The sequence below is a fragment of the Hoplias malabaricus genome, chromosome 17, assembly GCF_029633855.1.
Source record: "Hoplias malabaricus isolate fHopMal1 chromosome 17, fHopMal1.hap1, whole genome shotgun sequence".
In the NCBI taxonomy this organism is placed as follows: Eukaryota; Metazoa; Chordata; class Actinopteri; order Characiformes; family Erythrinidae; genus Hoplias; species Hoplias malabaricus.
The window spans coordinates 20,410,442-20,428,332 of NC_089816.1; the positions used below are offsets into that span (position 1 = coordinate 20,410,442).

General features: G+C 44.9%; 1 protein-coding gene across 1 annotated transcript in view; it reads right to left on the reverse strand.

Annotated features, from left to right (window-relative positions):
* Window positions 1–17,891, reverse strand: part of aff2 (AF4/FMR2 family, member 2) — a 207,161-nt gene that overhangs the window by 41,534 nt on the left and 147,736 nt on the right. The window contains exon 9 of the mRNA XM_066649004.1: window positions 15,083–15,120. Coding sequence (XP_066505101.1) covers window positions 15,083–15,120 — 38 coding nt within the window. The remainder of the gene's footprint in view (window positions 1–15,082; window positions 15,121–17,891) is intronic.

The window sequence follows — 17,891 nt, forward strand, 5'->3', positions numbered from 1 at the left end:
CAACACATTCATCCACACAGCATCTGGATCTCACATCACACCTGGTGGAGCAGCAGTGGGGGCCTGGGCCTAATGGGATTCACCCTTAGCTTTTGTCGTTTTACTACATGATCAATGTGTATTTAATTAATTACTGACACTGAAGGGCGGCACGGTGGTGCAGCAGGTAGTGTCTGTGTCTGGAGGTTGGCAGTTCGAGTCCCGCTCCGGGTGACTGTCTGTGAGGAGTGTGGTGTGTTCTCTCTGTGTCTGCGTGGGTTTCCTCCGGGTGACTGTCTGTGAGGAGTGTGGTGTGTTCTCTCTGTGTCTGCGTGGGTTTCCTCCGGGTGACTGTCTGTGAGGAGTGTGGTGTGTTCTCTCTGTGTCTGAGTGGGTTTCCTCCGGGTGACTGTCTGTGAGGAGTGTGGTGTGTTCTCCCCGTGTCTGTGTGGGTTTCCTCCGGGTGACTGTCTGTGAGGAGTGTGGTGTGTTCTCTCTGTGTCTGTGTGGGTTTCCTCCGGGTGACTGTCTGTGAGGAGTGTGGTGTGTTCTCTCTGTGTCTGAGTGGGTTTCCTCCGGGTGACTGTCTGTGAGGAGTGTGGTGTGTTCTCCCCGTGTCTGTGTGGGTTTCCTCCGGGTGACTGTCTGTGAGGAGTGTGGTGTGTTCTCCCTGTGTCTGTATGGGTTTCCTCCGGGTGACTGTCTGTGAGGAGTGTGGTGTGTTCTCTCTGTGTCTGAGTGGGTTTCCTCCGGGTGACTGTCTGTGAGAAGTGTGGTGTGTTCTCCCTGTGTCTGTGTGGGTTTCCTCCGGGAGCTCCAGTTTCCTCCCGTGCTCCAAAAACACATGTTGGTAGGTGGATTGGACTCAAAGTGTCCAGGGTGTGATTCACCTCACCTCCATGAGGAAACCAAAGACCCTGGAGGAAACCCACACAGACACAGGGAGAACATGGAAACTCCACCCAGATGGGACTTGAACCCGAGACCCCAGCAATGAGAGGCGTTATATGCTCTGTATATTAATGCATTCATTTCTATTTCTTTTTTCAGGTGAAGAGCATTTTAATCTTCTAAAGTATTTATCTTTGTGTATGAATAGATATTTCAGAACAGAAATTAGAAATTAAATAAACAAAAGATTTACATACTGTAAAATATATATCTACTTAATTCTATTTCACATAACATGTCACTTTCATAATTATTATTATTTAGGAATAAAGCACTAGGTTGTGTGTCTCCTGCCTGAAACACTGAGCTTAAATACCTCACGTGGATGAGTGAAGATGATGATAATGAAAGTAATAATAAAAATCCCATTTACAGACTTGATTTGTCAGGGCCTATTAACACAATAAAAGTCCTTTGTTGTCGTGGAGGATGATAAACACGGCTGAGTGCCTCGAGCGCTGCGAGGAAGAGCCCAAACATTAATAAACTGCAGGAAAACGGCGGAAAACTGGAAACGGAGAAATGCAGCGATGCATGGAGCTCTGATAGGACAGAGACCTGGTGAGTGGACGCTATGTGGGTCAGACAAGAGAAATGGCGTCTGTTTGCCTTTAAATGCAGCCTGTGTGTGTGTGGGGGGGTGCGCATTATAAAGTGTGTCAACATCATTATGCTCTGAGACTGAAAGCCTGCTTCTCTTTGTTCTCTGTGTGTATGCAGTTCAGGAAACGGACAGTAATCAGAAGTATGCTCCTCTTTACTGCAGTCTCTACAGGGTATGCTTTACACTAGATATTGGAACATTGTTGTGAGGATTTGACAGTCTCCAGCCACATAAACCTCAGTGAGTTCCGGTGCTGATGTTAGAGGTTTAGTTCTGGATCACAAACTTTACTCCAACTCGTCCCAAAGGATGGAGCTCACTCACTCCAGAGAACACAGTCACCCCTCTAGTCCAAGCCTGGCATTGAGCACGGTGACCTAGACTCATGTGCAGCCGTATCAAGCCTCAAAATGGCTATTATTCTTATTTCAAACCCATTTTGATGGCTTTAAACTAGTGGCACAATGCCCTGGATGTGAATATGTTTACAAATAAAACAAAATATTTTCCACAAAAGTCATGGTTTACGTTTGACAGAACGTGAAGAAGGCAACACTCACGGTTGCAATCCTGTGTGTGTTTTCATATATTTGTGAGGACCTTATTTAGTCTAAAAGCACATCAGAGGTTAAACACTTTCTGAGCGACAGAAAGGGTAAAAACACTTGAACAATCAGGGTTTACAGAAAACACAACCCCCTACAAACGCTGTCCTGTGGTCATTTTATTGCTGTGCAGATGCAAGTTTTTTCACTGAGGACATGTGTAAATAATGTTTACAGATGTCACGCTGATAAACCCATCGTTAGTGCATCTGTGTGTGTGTGTGTGTGTGTGTGATAGAGAGAGAGAGACTGGGGTTGTGTCACCTCTCAGCTCTCAGCTCCGATGTCAGAGAGGAGTGGAAGATGAAAGTGAATGCTGGGTGTTCACACTTCACCTTCTCACTTTGATAAACATCTCGCGGGTGTCATTTACTCGACACTCTTTTCCTTCAATAAAAAGCTCTGGTTGTTTTCTGTCGGCTGCTTTCTTGGCCCGTGAGATGTGGGATGGAGACATTGAGGGAACAAGGTCTTATTTCCGTTCGGGAAATGTATCTGTAGTGTGGTTCCTGTCCTGCACACCACAGAGACAACAGTGAGCGGTGGAGTGGATTCGCTGATGATAGTTAGCAATTACTGATAAAGCAGGCATATAAAACCTGTCAAGGTACTTTACCGATTTGTGAATAAATCACAGTGCGAAGACCTATTGCTATTTTGTTATGTATTAATGTAAGGGTATGTCTTTCAGCTTCATCCAGGCTTTGTCTGGGAACCTGCCTTTGTTTCAGAAGCTTATTTATTTTGTAACAGTCAAGGCACAAGCTCCAAAATATTTGCGTCTGTCTCTGCATCTTCCCTCCAACATTTGTCTGAGGAGACTCTCCATCCTCACCGTCTCCTTCCTCAGCTGTGGTGTATGGCGCTGTCACTGTGTCTGAACACTTCTGCTCATTTGGGACGTGACGGAGCGCGAGCTCCTGCACAATTACAGTCAAGAGACGAAGGGGAGGAGAGGGATTTATGGAGGGAACCAAACGACAGCGGGATGAAAGGGGTCTGACAGCTTCATGTAAATGAGGGGAGTGTATTTGGCCTCAACTTTATTTACGTGAATGGAGAGAAAGACTGAATGACAGACAACACACACACACACAAATGATTTTGAATTTGACTGAGACTTATATAAAATATGCTAATTTTAAGGTGCCTACAAACTTTCGGACACTGTTTTACTATAGTTTTACTGTTTAATTGTTTATTCTCTAATCATTATGTTGCTAATAACTGAGTAACTAAGGGGCTGGTGGAGTGTACACCTTTATTCCTGTTTAAGAGCCATCACAGGCTTGTGGCAGGTATCATGAGGGCAGTGTAACACACTATTAATGCACTTCTAAAGCTTTAGGTTTACAGCACTGTTACTGAAGTATCAACATTTCCAGGTTTAAACATTTCCAAACAAAAAGGCCCAGATCTTTCACTCCAAACCCATCCTGCGCCTGGCCTCCACGCACTCCAGCCTTTATTTATTTCCTTTCTGCTTAATTGTGAATTCAGTGAAATCTCGATGGTGCAGAATGTCCGCGAGGCAGCGCTCAGGTCGAGACGGAGCAAGGTTTTCTGAACCATTAAGAACTGTTCCATTCGGAAAACCATTTGCAATTCAAATGCTCCGGCTCCTTCCCAGAGCCTTCCAGGCTTTTTATGGAGATCGTAATCCAGCTGCGGCTTTTTACCAAACGTTTTGCTTTTGTTCCGCGTGCCACAACTTATCTGTCGGAGAAAATGCCAACAGATTTCTTCAAGAGTTTGATGCAAAGCAAATGTCAGAAACAGGGAAAAGAAAAACTTGAATGCGCTGTGAAGAACTGCTCCGTCGGCCGGGAACTCTGAGAAATGACGGTTATATATTAGCCACATCCTTGTAGATATTCAGTCATGTTTTATTGCTGAAGTCTGGGGGATGTTATAGTGACTCTGATGTGTATATTCCAACACAATAAAACAACTCACAAAAGCAGGAAATCTGTGATACACGTTCAAGCAAAAAAGATGAAGTGACCACAGAAACCCACAAAACAAACACATTGACAGCGAAGCCCTTTGATCTGCAGCTGTTCTTGTCCTTTATCGATGTTCTCAGTTACATGAGGTGGTCCTCACTTACGACACAAGCACTACCATTCGGGTTAAACATGGGCCCAGACACTTGGGAAGCGAAGCATGTTTGGGATGTGTGCATGATGCTGATTCAAACTCCAGACCCTCCATCAGCTTGTCCATCCTGAGATCAGAAATATTAACATGACTGTCTCCCTCTGTGTGTGAGCTACACTCAGAAAACTACAGGAGTTTTGAAGACAGCTGGGCAAGAACCACAAGCTCTGATCCGGTCAGGGTTCAAATACATCTCCTGCACTTATTCCAGGATTAAGTCTGTGCTTTCTGCTGCAGGTGGTTATTCAGTTAAAATACAGTGATACAATAACGTTCTCCAGAAAAACGTCCACACCTCAGAATCTCTCTTTTGACCAATGCTTTGGGACACTGCAAGACTGACCACTGGTTTAGACCCTCCCTCTTGCGTCCCTCTTGCTCTTTCTACTGAACTGATGACGCAGGGTCAATTATTACTTTGACTGGCTCAGGTGAGAGAAGCTATAGCCTTATTAACTGGATTAGCAAGGCCTTTTAAAAAAATTATATCAGGTAAGGGCTGCACAGAGGCACAGCAGGTAGTGTCTCTGTCACAGCTCCAGAGTCCTGGAGGCTGTGGGTTCGAGTCCCGCTCTGGGTGACTGTCTGTGAGGAGTGTGGTGTGTTCTCCCTGTGTCTGCGTGGGTTTCCTCCGGGTGACTGTCCGTGAGGAGTGTGGTGTGTTCTCCCTGTGTCTGTGTGGGTTTCTTCCGGGTGACTGCTCGTGAGGAGTGTGGTGTGTTCTCCCTGTGTCTGTGTGGGTTTCCTCCGGGTGACTGTCTGTGAGGAGTGTGGTGTGTTCTCTCTGTGTCTGTGTGGGTTTCCTCCGGGTGACAGTCTGTTAGGAGTGTGGTGTGTTCTCCCTGTGTCTGCGTGGGTTTCCTCCGGGTGCTCTGGTTTCCTCCCACGCTCCAAAAACACACTGGTAGGTGGACTGGAGACTCAAAAGTGTCCGTAGGTGTGAGTGTGTGAGTGAATGTGTGAGTGTGTGTCGCTTTGTGAAGGACTGGCGTCCCCTCCAGGGTGTGGTCCTGCGTTTCGCCCAGTGATTCCTGGACTAGATAAGTGCTTACAGACAATGAAATAATGAGTAATATTAGATGTACAAATACGTTTTAAAATGTATTCGTGTGACGTATATTTGTAATTTAAAATTCAAACATTCTCCCACTCATTCGTCATTTTTTCACTGACTGTTGTGTCGTGTTAAAAATGACAGAAAAAAAACGAACCCAAAAATTTAGCAATGTGAAAAAGCTGCAGAAGACTCTGAGGGGTTTGTCCTGTTCTTGGGGATAATACTGTGTCCAAAAGTCCATGTGAGTCCAAATGACAACTGTTTTTGTTAAAACAATTAAAATAAATCAAAACAATTAAAATAAAATGATAAAAGCGCAGGAGTTATTTATTGCACACCTAACCTATTACAAATATATCAGGACCAGGTCTGGACTGAGGTCTGTAATTTGGTAATTTTGTTCTACAGTGACTAGAGTCTCCGAAGAAGTGAACCCTGACATTTAAAGCTAAGCTAAGCCTTTGTTTGGACCATAAATACGTCACAGATGAAAGAAAAAAAAGACCTCTGTAGTGATGCTCTTTTCTGTGAGATCTAATATTAAAAATTATGTGTTTTATTCTTCTCGTGGGTCTCTAGCAGCATTAGAGAATGCCTCTATATCCATCCTTTGATTTGTGCAAGTGGTCAGTGAAAGGGGTCAGGGTTAAACAGTGTGAAGATGTCTTGGGCTGGTGTGGAGCCCAGCAGCTGGATGATGATGGGGCTGAGCGAGCGTCTGAGTGAGCGAGAGAGAGCGAGAGATTGGTTATGATTGAGCGTGTGTGTGAGTGTGTGTGTGATGGGCTGTCTTGCTGGTTTGAGTTACATCTGTATCAGTATCAAAGGCTGGAGGACGTGGAGCCGAGCTGTGGGCCAGCTGTGAGGGCGGGTCGGCCGCCAAACACCAAGCTCCAGAGGCTGCCAAGTCCACATCAGCTACCCACAAACCCACTGACAACACATACATCACATAAATCACAGCTGACGGCATGTTCGCTAACTCACATCCACTCCCGGTGACCCCCGAACAGCGGGGTTTACCCTTCAAACCTAGACACACACCTTGAAAAAGTAACCGTTTCGGCTCTTACTGTGGGGTTCTGTCAGAGACCACTTTTACAGGCATTAAATACTAATCAGGAATTATTTATTTTTCAGTTTCAAGCAAAAAACAGGAAAACAGACCATGATTTTTAGCTTGACGTTGTTTTATTTTCCTTCTTGGATTATAGCTTCCAGTATCTCAGAGAGATCTGTTCAGTTCAGTCTTAGAAGTTGGTGACTGGAGGGGGCGCCAGTCCTTCACAGGGCGACAAACACTCACACATTCACTCACACCTACTGCCACCTACCAACATGTGTTTTTGGAGCGTGGGAGAAACCACGGAGAAACCGGAGCACCCGGAGGAAACCTAAGTAGACAAAGGGAGAACACACCACACTCACACACAGTCACCCGGAGGACCCCCACACAGGCACAGGGAGAACACACCACACTCCTCACACACAGTCATCCGGAGGACCCCCAAACAGACACAGGGAGAACACACCACACTACTCACAGACAGTCACCCGGAGGAAACCCACGCAGACACAGGGAGAACACACCACACTCCTCACAGACAGTCACCCGGAGGAAACCCACGCAGACACAGGGAGAACACACCACACTCCTCACACACAGTCACCCGGAGGACCCCCAAACAGACACAGGGAGAACACACCACACTCCTCACAGACAGTCACCTGGAGAAAACCCACGCGGACACAGGGAGAACACACCACACTCCTCACAGACAGTCACCTGGAGAAAACCCACGCGGACACAGGGAGAACACACCACACTCCTCACAGTCACCTGGAGAAAACGAACCCACAACCTCCAGGACCCTCGAGCTGTGACAGAGACACTACCTGCTGCTCCTGCTGTTCTTCTCACAGTGGAAGGATGAACACACAGCTGTAGATGTGTGCAGTTCTTAAGTGAGCTTCTCTTCTCTCTCAGAGATGAAAGCTCCAAGATGTAGAGTCTTTTGTGGTTGTTAGAGGTTCCACTCACTTTGCATCTCCTTTGAAAACTCCTGACTTCAATCTAATCTGCTCCAACATGTATTTAAAGTTACGTCTTTCAGAGAAAGGTGGCCTCTGATTTCTGCACTGAACTTTATTTGTGTTGAAACACTCGAGAGGTGTCTGAATCTTCAGAAGCTGGTACACAGTGTTTGGATTAGCGCAGATCATTGATTCTGGAGGAAATCACAGAGCCTGAGGTGGATAAATAGATGTAAAAAATATGTAATCCAACTCTCCTGCAGCTGCGAGTGGGTGTGAGAGTGTGGAATGGGCTTCTGGAAAGTTCTACTTCATTTGGTAAATCACACAGCTGCTGATCATTTCATCCAGACCACCACAGCTATTCCAAATAACAGTATTTCAAACCTAATGTGGTTTTTTTTTTTAATAATTCTGTGGTTTTTGAATGCGCGGTTGTCCCAGGCCGGCCCCAGCGGACTAGCCTTGATAAATTCTGTCAAAACAAACAATAAACTACGGAGTAAAGGCGTAGCTCGGTCGCTGCTTCAGTCTGCAGCTCAAATCCCAGCGTCAGACGCATCTCGGCAGCGTGCGGTTTGTTGCGGAGAGGCTGCAGTAATAGGAAGAGTGAGCATCTGCTGTAATTGATGAATAATTCCTGGCATAAACAAACCCAGAGCGAACGGCCTGTACTTTGATTCTGGATGGCGAGTCGACCACCTGCTCTTTTGGACTTGGACGGTGATGCGTCTGACAGAGTTTACGCCGTAATAGACTCAATACTTGATTTATTAACAGTAACTCTGTATTGGTTTTGGCCGGATCATCCCGGTTACCTCCAGCTTCAATCACGGCGAATGGGAAATAAATCTCCTCTATGCCTCTCCAGCCTCTGACGGAGGAATGGATCCAGTGTTTAAACATGGCACAGAGCGCAGCTCTTCTTTACTCTGGACTCAGATGTGAGGAAACTGTGATGCTTGGTGTGATGAATATTAATGAAGCATCATACATTATCTAAAACCCCCAGGCCCTGTATACAGGCCTTTACTTCCCTTTTATTAGTAACTAAACTTATAACTGAATTTCAGAACACCTATTTAACAGTAAATATATATGTAAATGAGCTCTGTTCTGATTGGCTGCATTATATTTTGCATCGTTCTAAAAGCAATTGCTTATAACTCTCTCTCTCTCATTTAACAGATTGTGCGGTCCACATTTCTACTGGTCTAACATGCATACACACTGTGGTTTTTAACACTGACCCAACACAGTTTTGGAGGGACACACACACACAAACACACACACACACACAGTATGGTTACTCTCTTGGTGAGAAGGGACTGCAGAGTGAGGGGATTAATCACCCAATGGGAGAAAGAGAAGGACCCTGCCCATAGCATCAGTAAATAACAGAAGTACTTATCACCTCCAGCAACTTAGGACAGGTACAGTATTACCTCTCTCTCTCTCTCTCTTTCTCTCTCAAAATCTTGAAAAGCATGAAAAGATGAGGATGTTGCTCTATTCCTGCTCCATAGCAGGGAAACACTGATATTTTTGCTGACTCCAAATTCAGGAGCGCGCTAACTGCATGAAAGTAAACACAGAATGAAAGTGCTACAAAACTAAACAGCTTGAGTTACACATGCTTCTTACTCAAACACAGAGCTTCTGAATGAACACAAACAGCAGATGGGGCTGTTCTTTGAGAGCAGTAGTTCCCCACAGTCGTTTATGGTAGCTTTAAAGGAGATGGAGTCTTCACAAGGAGTGTCTACAGCCTTTTGGACATCGTGTGGGTTACTGTGGGGTGTGTGATGGTGCACAGCGGCTGGTGTCAGGTGGGAGGGTGAAGTAAGGTCAGATGTCTTCTCTGAAAAGCCAGAGTCAGGTATTCATACAGAACAATATGAAGCTCAATATTTTTTCTCACCATTTTCTTGCAGTGATTTTTATTGCCACCTGCCATTTTCCAGCAGCGTGTCGCACACTTTCCCATCGCCGCCTCTTCTGAAATACGGCTCTTTCTGCGGCAGCACATTAAAACACATTGTTCGGAACGAGCGGCGACGATGGCGACGCAGGGCCCGATATGACACACTGTGGAGAGAAGGGATGAATAATGACTGAAGAGAAAGGAGACAAGAGAGGAACGCCATTTCTTTCTCCTCCTCCACCTCCTCCTCCTCTCCTCCATCTGCCTCTCCTTCCCGCCGCTGATGTATTTGCTGCTTGACTGCTCTCAGAGATTGCCATCAGCCGAAAGCCCGTCTGCGGAGGTAAACTCAATACGTTCCTCTCCTCCTTTTCTTTTTTCCCTTCCTCGCCAGCCTTCATAACATTTACTTTCAAGCCCTGTGGTTCGCGGGAGGTTTCTCTGGACTCTAATAGCCTCACATGCAGAAATATAACAGGCCTCAAAAAGTCGCCACATAGGAGGCGAAATGCAACGGCACACGGACCAGTCAATGAAATGTTGATATAGACGCCGTGACCCCGGTTTGTTCACCCTGTCGTCGACAGTCGGGATCCAAGCACGAGGCCAACTGCTGTTTGTCTGCGATCCGAGACACGGAGAAGTTTCTGATTTGCCGCAGGAAGACGGGGGGTGCAGCTGAAACTCTTCCTCTTGATGAATCATTATGGCTGAAAGTAGCTAATTGTGCTTTTTCTGAACAATACTGTCATTTTAATGTCTCTCCAAAGAACAATAACATCCCTTTCTTTGAAGACAAGTTGTCAGAGTTTAAAATAACCTCTTAAGATCAGTGAATTCAGCCCCTTCACTGTGGACACAGACTTACAGCATCAAACTGGGGATGCTCTGGGGCAGCTGCATGAGTCTGCCAACATGCTCAATGCCAACTGTGGACTAGAGTGGACTAGAGTGGTATAAACCCAGCCCTGAGCTGCAGAGCAGTGGAACTGTGATCTCTGGAGTGATGGATCTCAGTCCAGCACCTTTGGGACGTGTTGGAGTGATGTATTTTCAGATTCATAACTAACAATCCAACACCAGCACACAGCTTCAGTATTACTCAAGTGACTGAATGCTACCAAATCCTCACAGCCGTCCGAGAAAAGTAGAGACTGTTACTGCAGCAAAGAGGAATAATCTCAGATGAAATATAGTGTGGTTTAGTTCCTCATGAGACAGAAGTGACTCAGCAGTGATTCAGGGGTGTGTTATTAAAACAAACACATACGTCTGAACTCGTATGTCCACAATTCGTCCACCCTGTGCTCTTTGAGGACTCCAGGAAGAGCCGGACGCTCAGAAAACCAACACAGTTTGACCGCCGTGGTTCTGTCTGAGGGTTCAGACTCACAGCGGAGGATAAACAAAGCTCAGGAAAGGTCAAAAAGAGCGTCGGATTGCCAAAACAGCGCAGCGAGCGCTCGGAAAGGCAAAACAAGTGTAAGTAACCACAGATGAGACGGCAAGGATCACAGCGGAGAAAAATGGACCTGACTTCTTTTCATGTTTCCGTGAGCCAGACTAAACAACGTCTGAACACAAAGTCTAAACTACAAGCAAAGTAAAACAAAAAGCTGGTGTCACCCAGAGCCAGGGTCTTCTTCCTCAGCTCTAAATCACGCAGACAGCGATCGAGTCCCTGTGACTATTTTTAAAAGGCAGTTTCTGGAAGGTTTTCTGAAACGCCAACACATTCATCAGATAAAACGTTATAATAAACCAGACACACATGCTTTTATTTTGTTCCTTTCTCTCACAAGAAGCAGAATACCTGGGTCGTGACAGTGAAGTTGGCTCTGCGTAACTAAATAAAACCTTTTTTTACATTCCCTCGGACCTCCACTGTTAACACACGTGGTTTAATCTCCTAATTATGATCCATTCAGTTCGGTACAATGATTTCACACTGTTAAATTACACTGTTTTAGTTCACGTCCCTTTAAAACTGGTATGTGTAAACGAGCTCTACTCTTATTGGCTCTCTTTATAAAAAAGGAATCCAGGCTGAAATGCTTCAAGGTAAGTGGGTGTGGCTAACCCCTTTTATACTGCCATTATATGAGAAGGTATTCATCACAAAAACAAATTCATGACAAAGGCCTGAATTAAAGGATACATAATAAAAGAAAACAACAACAACAAAACAAAACAACAAAGTGTAAATATGATACTATCTCTGCGATTCAGTGGCGCTTATTCCCAGCGGTCAGGACACTAAGCACTACAAGAAACTTTAACTCCTCTGTTGTGAAGTAATGGCTGTGGCGCTAATCTCCCAGGCTTATTGTGCTTCTTAAATCAAACAGTAGCAGGTAATGTATTCCATCGCAGGTCAATACATTTGCTTAGAGCAGACCTCGTCCTCCCAGCCCTTGCCAATATCACTTAAAGAGGATACAGATGATTCGGCCGTCTGCCAGAAGCTAACGCTGTTAGCGCAGAGAAGCCTGTGCTCGGTGTCATGTTAGTGTAAAAGCAAAGTGCTGCAGTCGTACGCCGTTTCACTTTGTGTCGTGTCAAATATTGTACACGGCTGAAGTACGTGAGCTGAGGATCTAATCTCCTGGGAAAACGGAGGAATGTGCTGTTGGACACTGTAAAGCGACCTGAGGCTTGTAGGAACAGAAACAGAAGGTTCGCTCAAATCAAGTCACATCACCCTTTTTGTCCAGGACCTTTATTGTGTATTATTAACTGGATTACAAGATAAAAGCAGCACATGACAATAAGAGCTTCTCCTCTTTCTGCTCCTATCAACAGAGCACACTCTCCTGCTCAGGGGGGCTTTCCCTCCTCATCCTCATGCTAATGTTGACTCTATTAAAAAAAATCCAGAGTTATTGAATTATTTAAAAAAATAAGAAAATATAGAATAGTTTTTTTTTTGTTTTTTTTTTTTTACAAATTTCCCTGCACTTCTTTCTGTCCCAATAGAGGGCATCCCGCACAGTTTGAATACTTCTGCTCTAAATAAAAATGCAAATATTAAAAACATCTCAGTGATTTAAAAAAAATTACTGAAAATCTCAAAACCCACAATTTTTAAGGAGTAAAGTGTTTGAAAATCTCCTCTTTCAATTGATCAGGATTGTGTATGGAATTTAAGTACTGTGTTGTAACCATGGCAACGCAAACACCCACCAACAACAGCAAGCTACAGGCTTTTCCTCTCACTATTTTAGCTTTTTTTCCCTGGTATAAATCAGAGTTTAAACTGTGTGTAATTGTGAATTGTATGGAGGTCTGATGGCAGGCGAGTCAAGGCCTCATTGTTAGATCTTTTCTACACTTACTCACACACAAAGTTGTTTTCAAGCGTGAGATGAAATTTTATGAGGTGTTATTACCATCTAACCCTCAGTGAGGCTTTCAGAAACAATGCCGTTCCGAATGATGATTGCTTTTTTGGTAAGCTGAGGGAACCCCCCCCCCCCCCCCCCCCAAAACAATGTTTGAGGAATATCCAGACACGTGTGGATCAGGCCGGAGGGCAGTGTGCTGCTCTGATTCAATTCAGCTGAAAACACTAACCAGGCCCAGACTGATCCCAGACCAGCTTTGTGTGACCGGAGCTCCTGGGCTCGCCGGGCCTTGGGGAGAACCGGTTTCACGGCTATGTGGAGAGCACACCGTCCTGTAGCTGGGTTTCTCTCCAGTATGCTGCCCTAGGCTGAACTGTGGGCTATGTTTTAATGGGCACATTCCACCGCTGGGGCCTTGCCTTCTGGAAGTAGGGCATAAACCACAGGCTTCACACAGCCACAACACAAACCCCCCACGGACACAGCAGAGATCAGCAGCGCAGAGTTAAAAAAGACACTTCAGCTCTCAGCACACACACACACACATTTTACAAACACTTTCAAATACAACTAAATATTTAAAACCCTCCTGTAACTCTCTGAATCGGTTGTTTGCGAACTATAGCAGGTATTAATTTGACATTAACTGCTGCACGTAAATTCTGTTAAAACTGTGGATCTGAAACTTTTGCATGTTTAATTTCTGTGCATTTCCCGGCTCAGGTTACAGTACCGCTTTGAGGCTGTAATCGGACGGGGTTAGTTTTATCTGTGGATGTGGGGGTAAGGTAATTGATACTGGAGTATCTCAGTAGTTTTAATCCCATCTGAATAGACCAGGTCAGTCATTATTTTCCCCAGAGTGCACGCTCCCGTTCCAGGAAAGATTCCTGTGACTTAGTCCAGTCTGAATGGGGGAATACTGCATCATATCCCTGAGGAGTTTAGTGACGAAACACGGTAAAAGCTCAGAAGCTGAATGAAGCACCACGTTCAAGTCCACAAAATGACTCAAAGAATCACTCAGGGAAGAGACATTTCTGGTGGTGGTAGGTTTCCTGTGCAATAATAACCGCCGTATGTATTATTATAAACGTGTGTCCTACTCTTAAATTTACCATTAAACTGTTTAAATCAGTTCTAATGACTGTGTGAAGGATCAGTAAAGGTTTGTCCCCCGTTATCTGTTGTGAAGGACTAGAAAATATGGTCGTCGAGGGCTGGATATTTTTAGGCTGTTCTTAGAACTGTTGTGACAGTAAAAACTCCAGCAGCTCTGCTGTGTCTGATCCACGCTGTGTGACGGCAGTGTGTGAATTAGTCCGAACATGGCTTATGCCAATAAAAGTCCTTGAGCAAGACTCCTAACCCTACATCCCCTAACATCTGTAACAGTGTAAGCAACACTAAAAATACTGCAATTTTACCTTCAAATTAGAGCCTCTGTTTTTGCTACTCCAGGCTCAGAACTGCAGAAACCACACTACGTAGCTGCATTATGTAACTCCAGTTCTTACGTAGTGTTCCTTTAAGGATGGTGAGCCACTCTGGAACAGTGCTTGTCAAATTCCATAGACGTAAACGGAGGAGAAACACTGCATACACACATGTACAGTGGACCTTACAAAGCCCCAGGCTGTTTAATATCAAACAGAGCTTTGTGCAGGCTGTACCTCCTCCAGCAGCTTCTCTACACACTGGAAACCTCATCAGCAAATCATCTCACAGCTTTCCAGCTCCAGCAGGTTAATAACCACACACAGAGGCCTGCAGAAGCCCACCTTGCAGCCCTCCCTCTCTCTCCCCACACTGCCCCCGATGCCTCACAGCCCCTCTACTCCCAGGCTCAGGACCCCAGGCCATGTTTCTCTCGGCTTCTTTCTGTTTAATGAGGCTCTGTTCTCTCATCACGCTGTTTCACTAAAGCCCTCAGCAACGGCGCAGTACACCAAAGCGAAAGAGCAGGAGCTCTGGAGAATAACATGCTCCTCGCAGGAGGAAAACTGAGGAGACGTTCCTCGGGTTCTCAGACTCTCTCACAGTGTGGTATCGACTTGTAGCACCTTGTAATCTCGGACTTGGCTTTTTTAACACAGAAACATTGCTGTTTAAACAAAACCCAACCTCTCAGGATCTTACACAGCCCAGCAGGACACAGCATGACCAAACATACCCTGTAGGAACCAACAGGACCCAACAGAACCCAATAAGACACTACCACAGCCAAGACAACTTGGACACAACAAGACTGCAGGACTTTTTATGCTTCTATGTTTCCACAGAAAAGAGGATATCTCATTATTTAAACTGACTTAACAGCAGGGCCCAGCAAGGTCCAAAAGGACTCAATAGGACCCAGTAGGGCCCTACAAGACCCTCCTGCATATGCCCAGACTTTGAGATGTGTCTAAAATGGTCACTCACTTTGCCGGTGCACTCCTGGCCTTGGGCTTCTCCGCAGCCTGAAAAAGAGACACAGGGAAAGTTAGACAAGCTGTAAGGAAGGACAGAGAGAATCATGGGAGAAAAACTGGGAGAAGCTGAAAGATCAAAAGCGGGGTACTGTATAGACCGCAGCTCTAATGTACGAGTGCAGGTTCCCCACAGTCTGCTGTTTTCCTTTTGAACTCACAGAGGAGTTTAGGCAGAAAAACCGGAGCCCGAGCTGCTGCAGTGGATCAATGCTCGCTCCGGGCTAAGAACAGGAGTCTTCAGACCTGTGTGATTCACACTAACAGAGTTTATACATTTTTATCACTGTGTAAGGGGCCATTCATGTGTATTTCAGAATGTATTTCTGCATGCGTGCACTGTTTATGATGATGTTAGCAGCAGAAATAAAACACATACAGTTAGGAGAGAGAATAAAAAGTGATGGAATTACAACAGTAAGAATGTTCCCAGTGTTTCTGTGATGTAAACACCCTTTCAGCACATGTTCGAGGTTCAGGCCTTCATCAAGTGTCTTAACAATTCAGGTTCTGTACACCTGCTTTTAAAAAAAAGTGGAATTTCAATTTTAATCGCTGAAAATTGCCTGCAACGTGCTGCTCAAACTTGTTCAATCGAGCAGAATATCTAATCAGGAGCATGTATAATGTCTCGTTATTTTAAGCAACCCTCCTCAAATGCATGCACACACACACACACACACACACACACACACGCAGAGTCCATAAACACATTGTACAATGTTGTACAAAACACATGGGAATTTACCTGATTTGGGCCAAAAACTAGTTCAAATTTCATACAGAGGCTGGATCCTGCTTCTCCCAAGTGTCCACCTCCACCCCCCACCCACAAATATAAAGACGTGAGATGTCGGGGAGCTGGGTTTGGATGTAACCGCTACCTGTAATAATCCGCATTACACTCTCGCTGTTATGAATGGAATGTAAATTGCAGAGAGTGAAGTGCTATCCTCCAGTGAGGGTAGTGATGGGGCCACCAAAAAAAGAAGCGAGATGTGAAAACACTTCACACACACACACATACACACACACACCAGCGTCAGTTCAGTCTGTTCGACTGTAGCTGGATCTGTTTAGCTCCTAAAATATCTGCATCTGGATCTGCCCTTCACTTCAAATGTATTTTCGCTGCCCATTGGTCCCAAATACAGCTTTAACTTCTGTAACACAGTGTGCCGTGTGTGCTTTATCTTTATCATTATCTTGTGAGAACCAGGCATTCTTAAGTGCGCAACACTGTTGAGTGAGAACCAGATACTGTTTACTGAGCACTAGAAACTGTCAAGTGTGCACCTGAAGCTATAGAGAGAGCAGAAGATTTGAATAAGAGAGCACTGGATACTGTCAGCAGGCACCAAATACCAGCACCAGATATTATTATGTAAGTGAGCACCAGATGATATTAAATTCACAGTATGGTCCTCACAGTCATTGCTCCTCCAGTTTCCAGCAGAAACTACACTATGTCACTTTTGGAGGAGGGTAGGAAACCACCTCCTCCTTCCTATTAATGTCAGAATTATGCTAGGCGGACCCCCAGAAGCAAAAAACCCAGTTCTTACCTAGTGTTCCTTTAAGTGAGCACCACATATAATTTACTGAGCAATATGTAGTACTGTGTACTATTAATCTGTTAAAACCACAACACCTATTTGTTACGTCTTTTTAAATAAGAAAAATATAATTTCTAAATAACAAATAATGTATAAATATAATAATACATAATAAAAGAGAATGTAAAGAAATAAACTGGTTCTATTAGGTGGATTTACCTTGAAGATCAGATGAAGACGCTGGTGGAGGTGGAGGAGGCTGGGGGAGTTCTCTATCGATTAACTTCACTTACTCGCTACACACTTAATGCTACAAAAAATAGTGATACGGAAGAGATGCATGGCAAGGTAACCACGTGAACAGAACGCTCGCTGGGCCACCTAGTGGCGGGTGGCGTAAGCTCACTCGCTCGTAACTCAGATCTCAGCTCACAAAAATCGACTGAGCGATAGCTTGTATCTCCATCCATCCATTATCTGTAAGCGCTTATCCAATTCAGGGTCACGGTGGGTCCAGAGCCTACCTGGAATCATTGGGTGCAAGGCAGGAATACACCCTGGAGGGGGTGCCAGTCCTTCACAGGGCAACACACACATGCACATTCACTCACACACTCACACCTACGGTCACATTTGAGTTGCCAATCCACCTACCAACGTGTGTTTTTGGACTGTGGGAGGAAACCGGAGCAGCTCGTATCTCGTAAGTCGAATATTCACTGTACTACTAAATAAACACTAGACAATATCAAAGCCTCAAACACTAACGTATATGGTCATTTCTGGTGCTAACCTCAGCCGACACATTCATTCAGCAGCTGCGCTGAAAGGACAGACAGAAATAGTCCAAAAGAGTTTGGATGAAATGAATAAACATTAATTGCTATTATATTTGAAGCTAATATAATTGAATTGAAATAACTCCTGCTTGTACATGACGCTTGGTTCTGACTGTAATTAAATGATGCCTCGGGTTTCTGCACAGAGAAGCTGCAGATGACGCAGGGGACATTCAGAATCACATGTACTGGACACAGCACTGTGTGGGCTGGTGTATTTACGATGCATTATATATGCATGTATCAGGTGTTATAAAGCAGGTATAATACGTAATGAGCTTGTGTAACAGCACTGTAATTGTTACACACACAGGGCTCATGGGAAGTGATGCAGTGTTCATATTCAGTTACACTCTACGCTTAGACA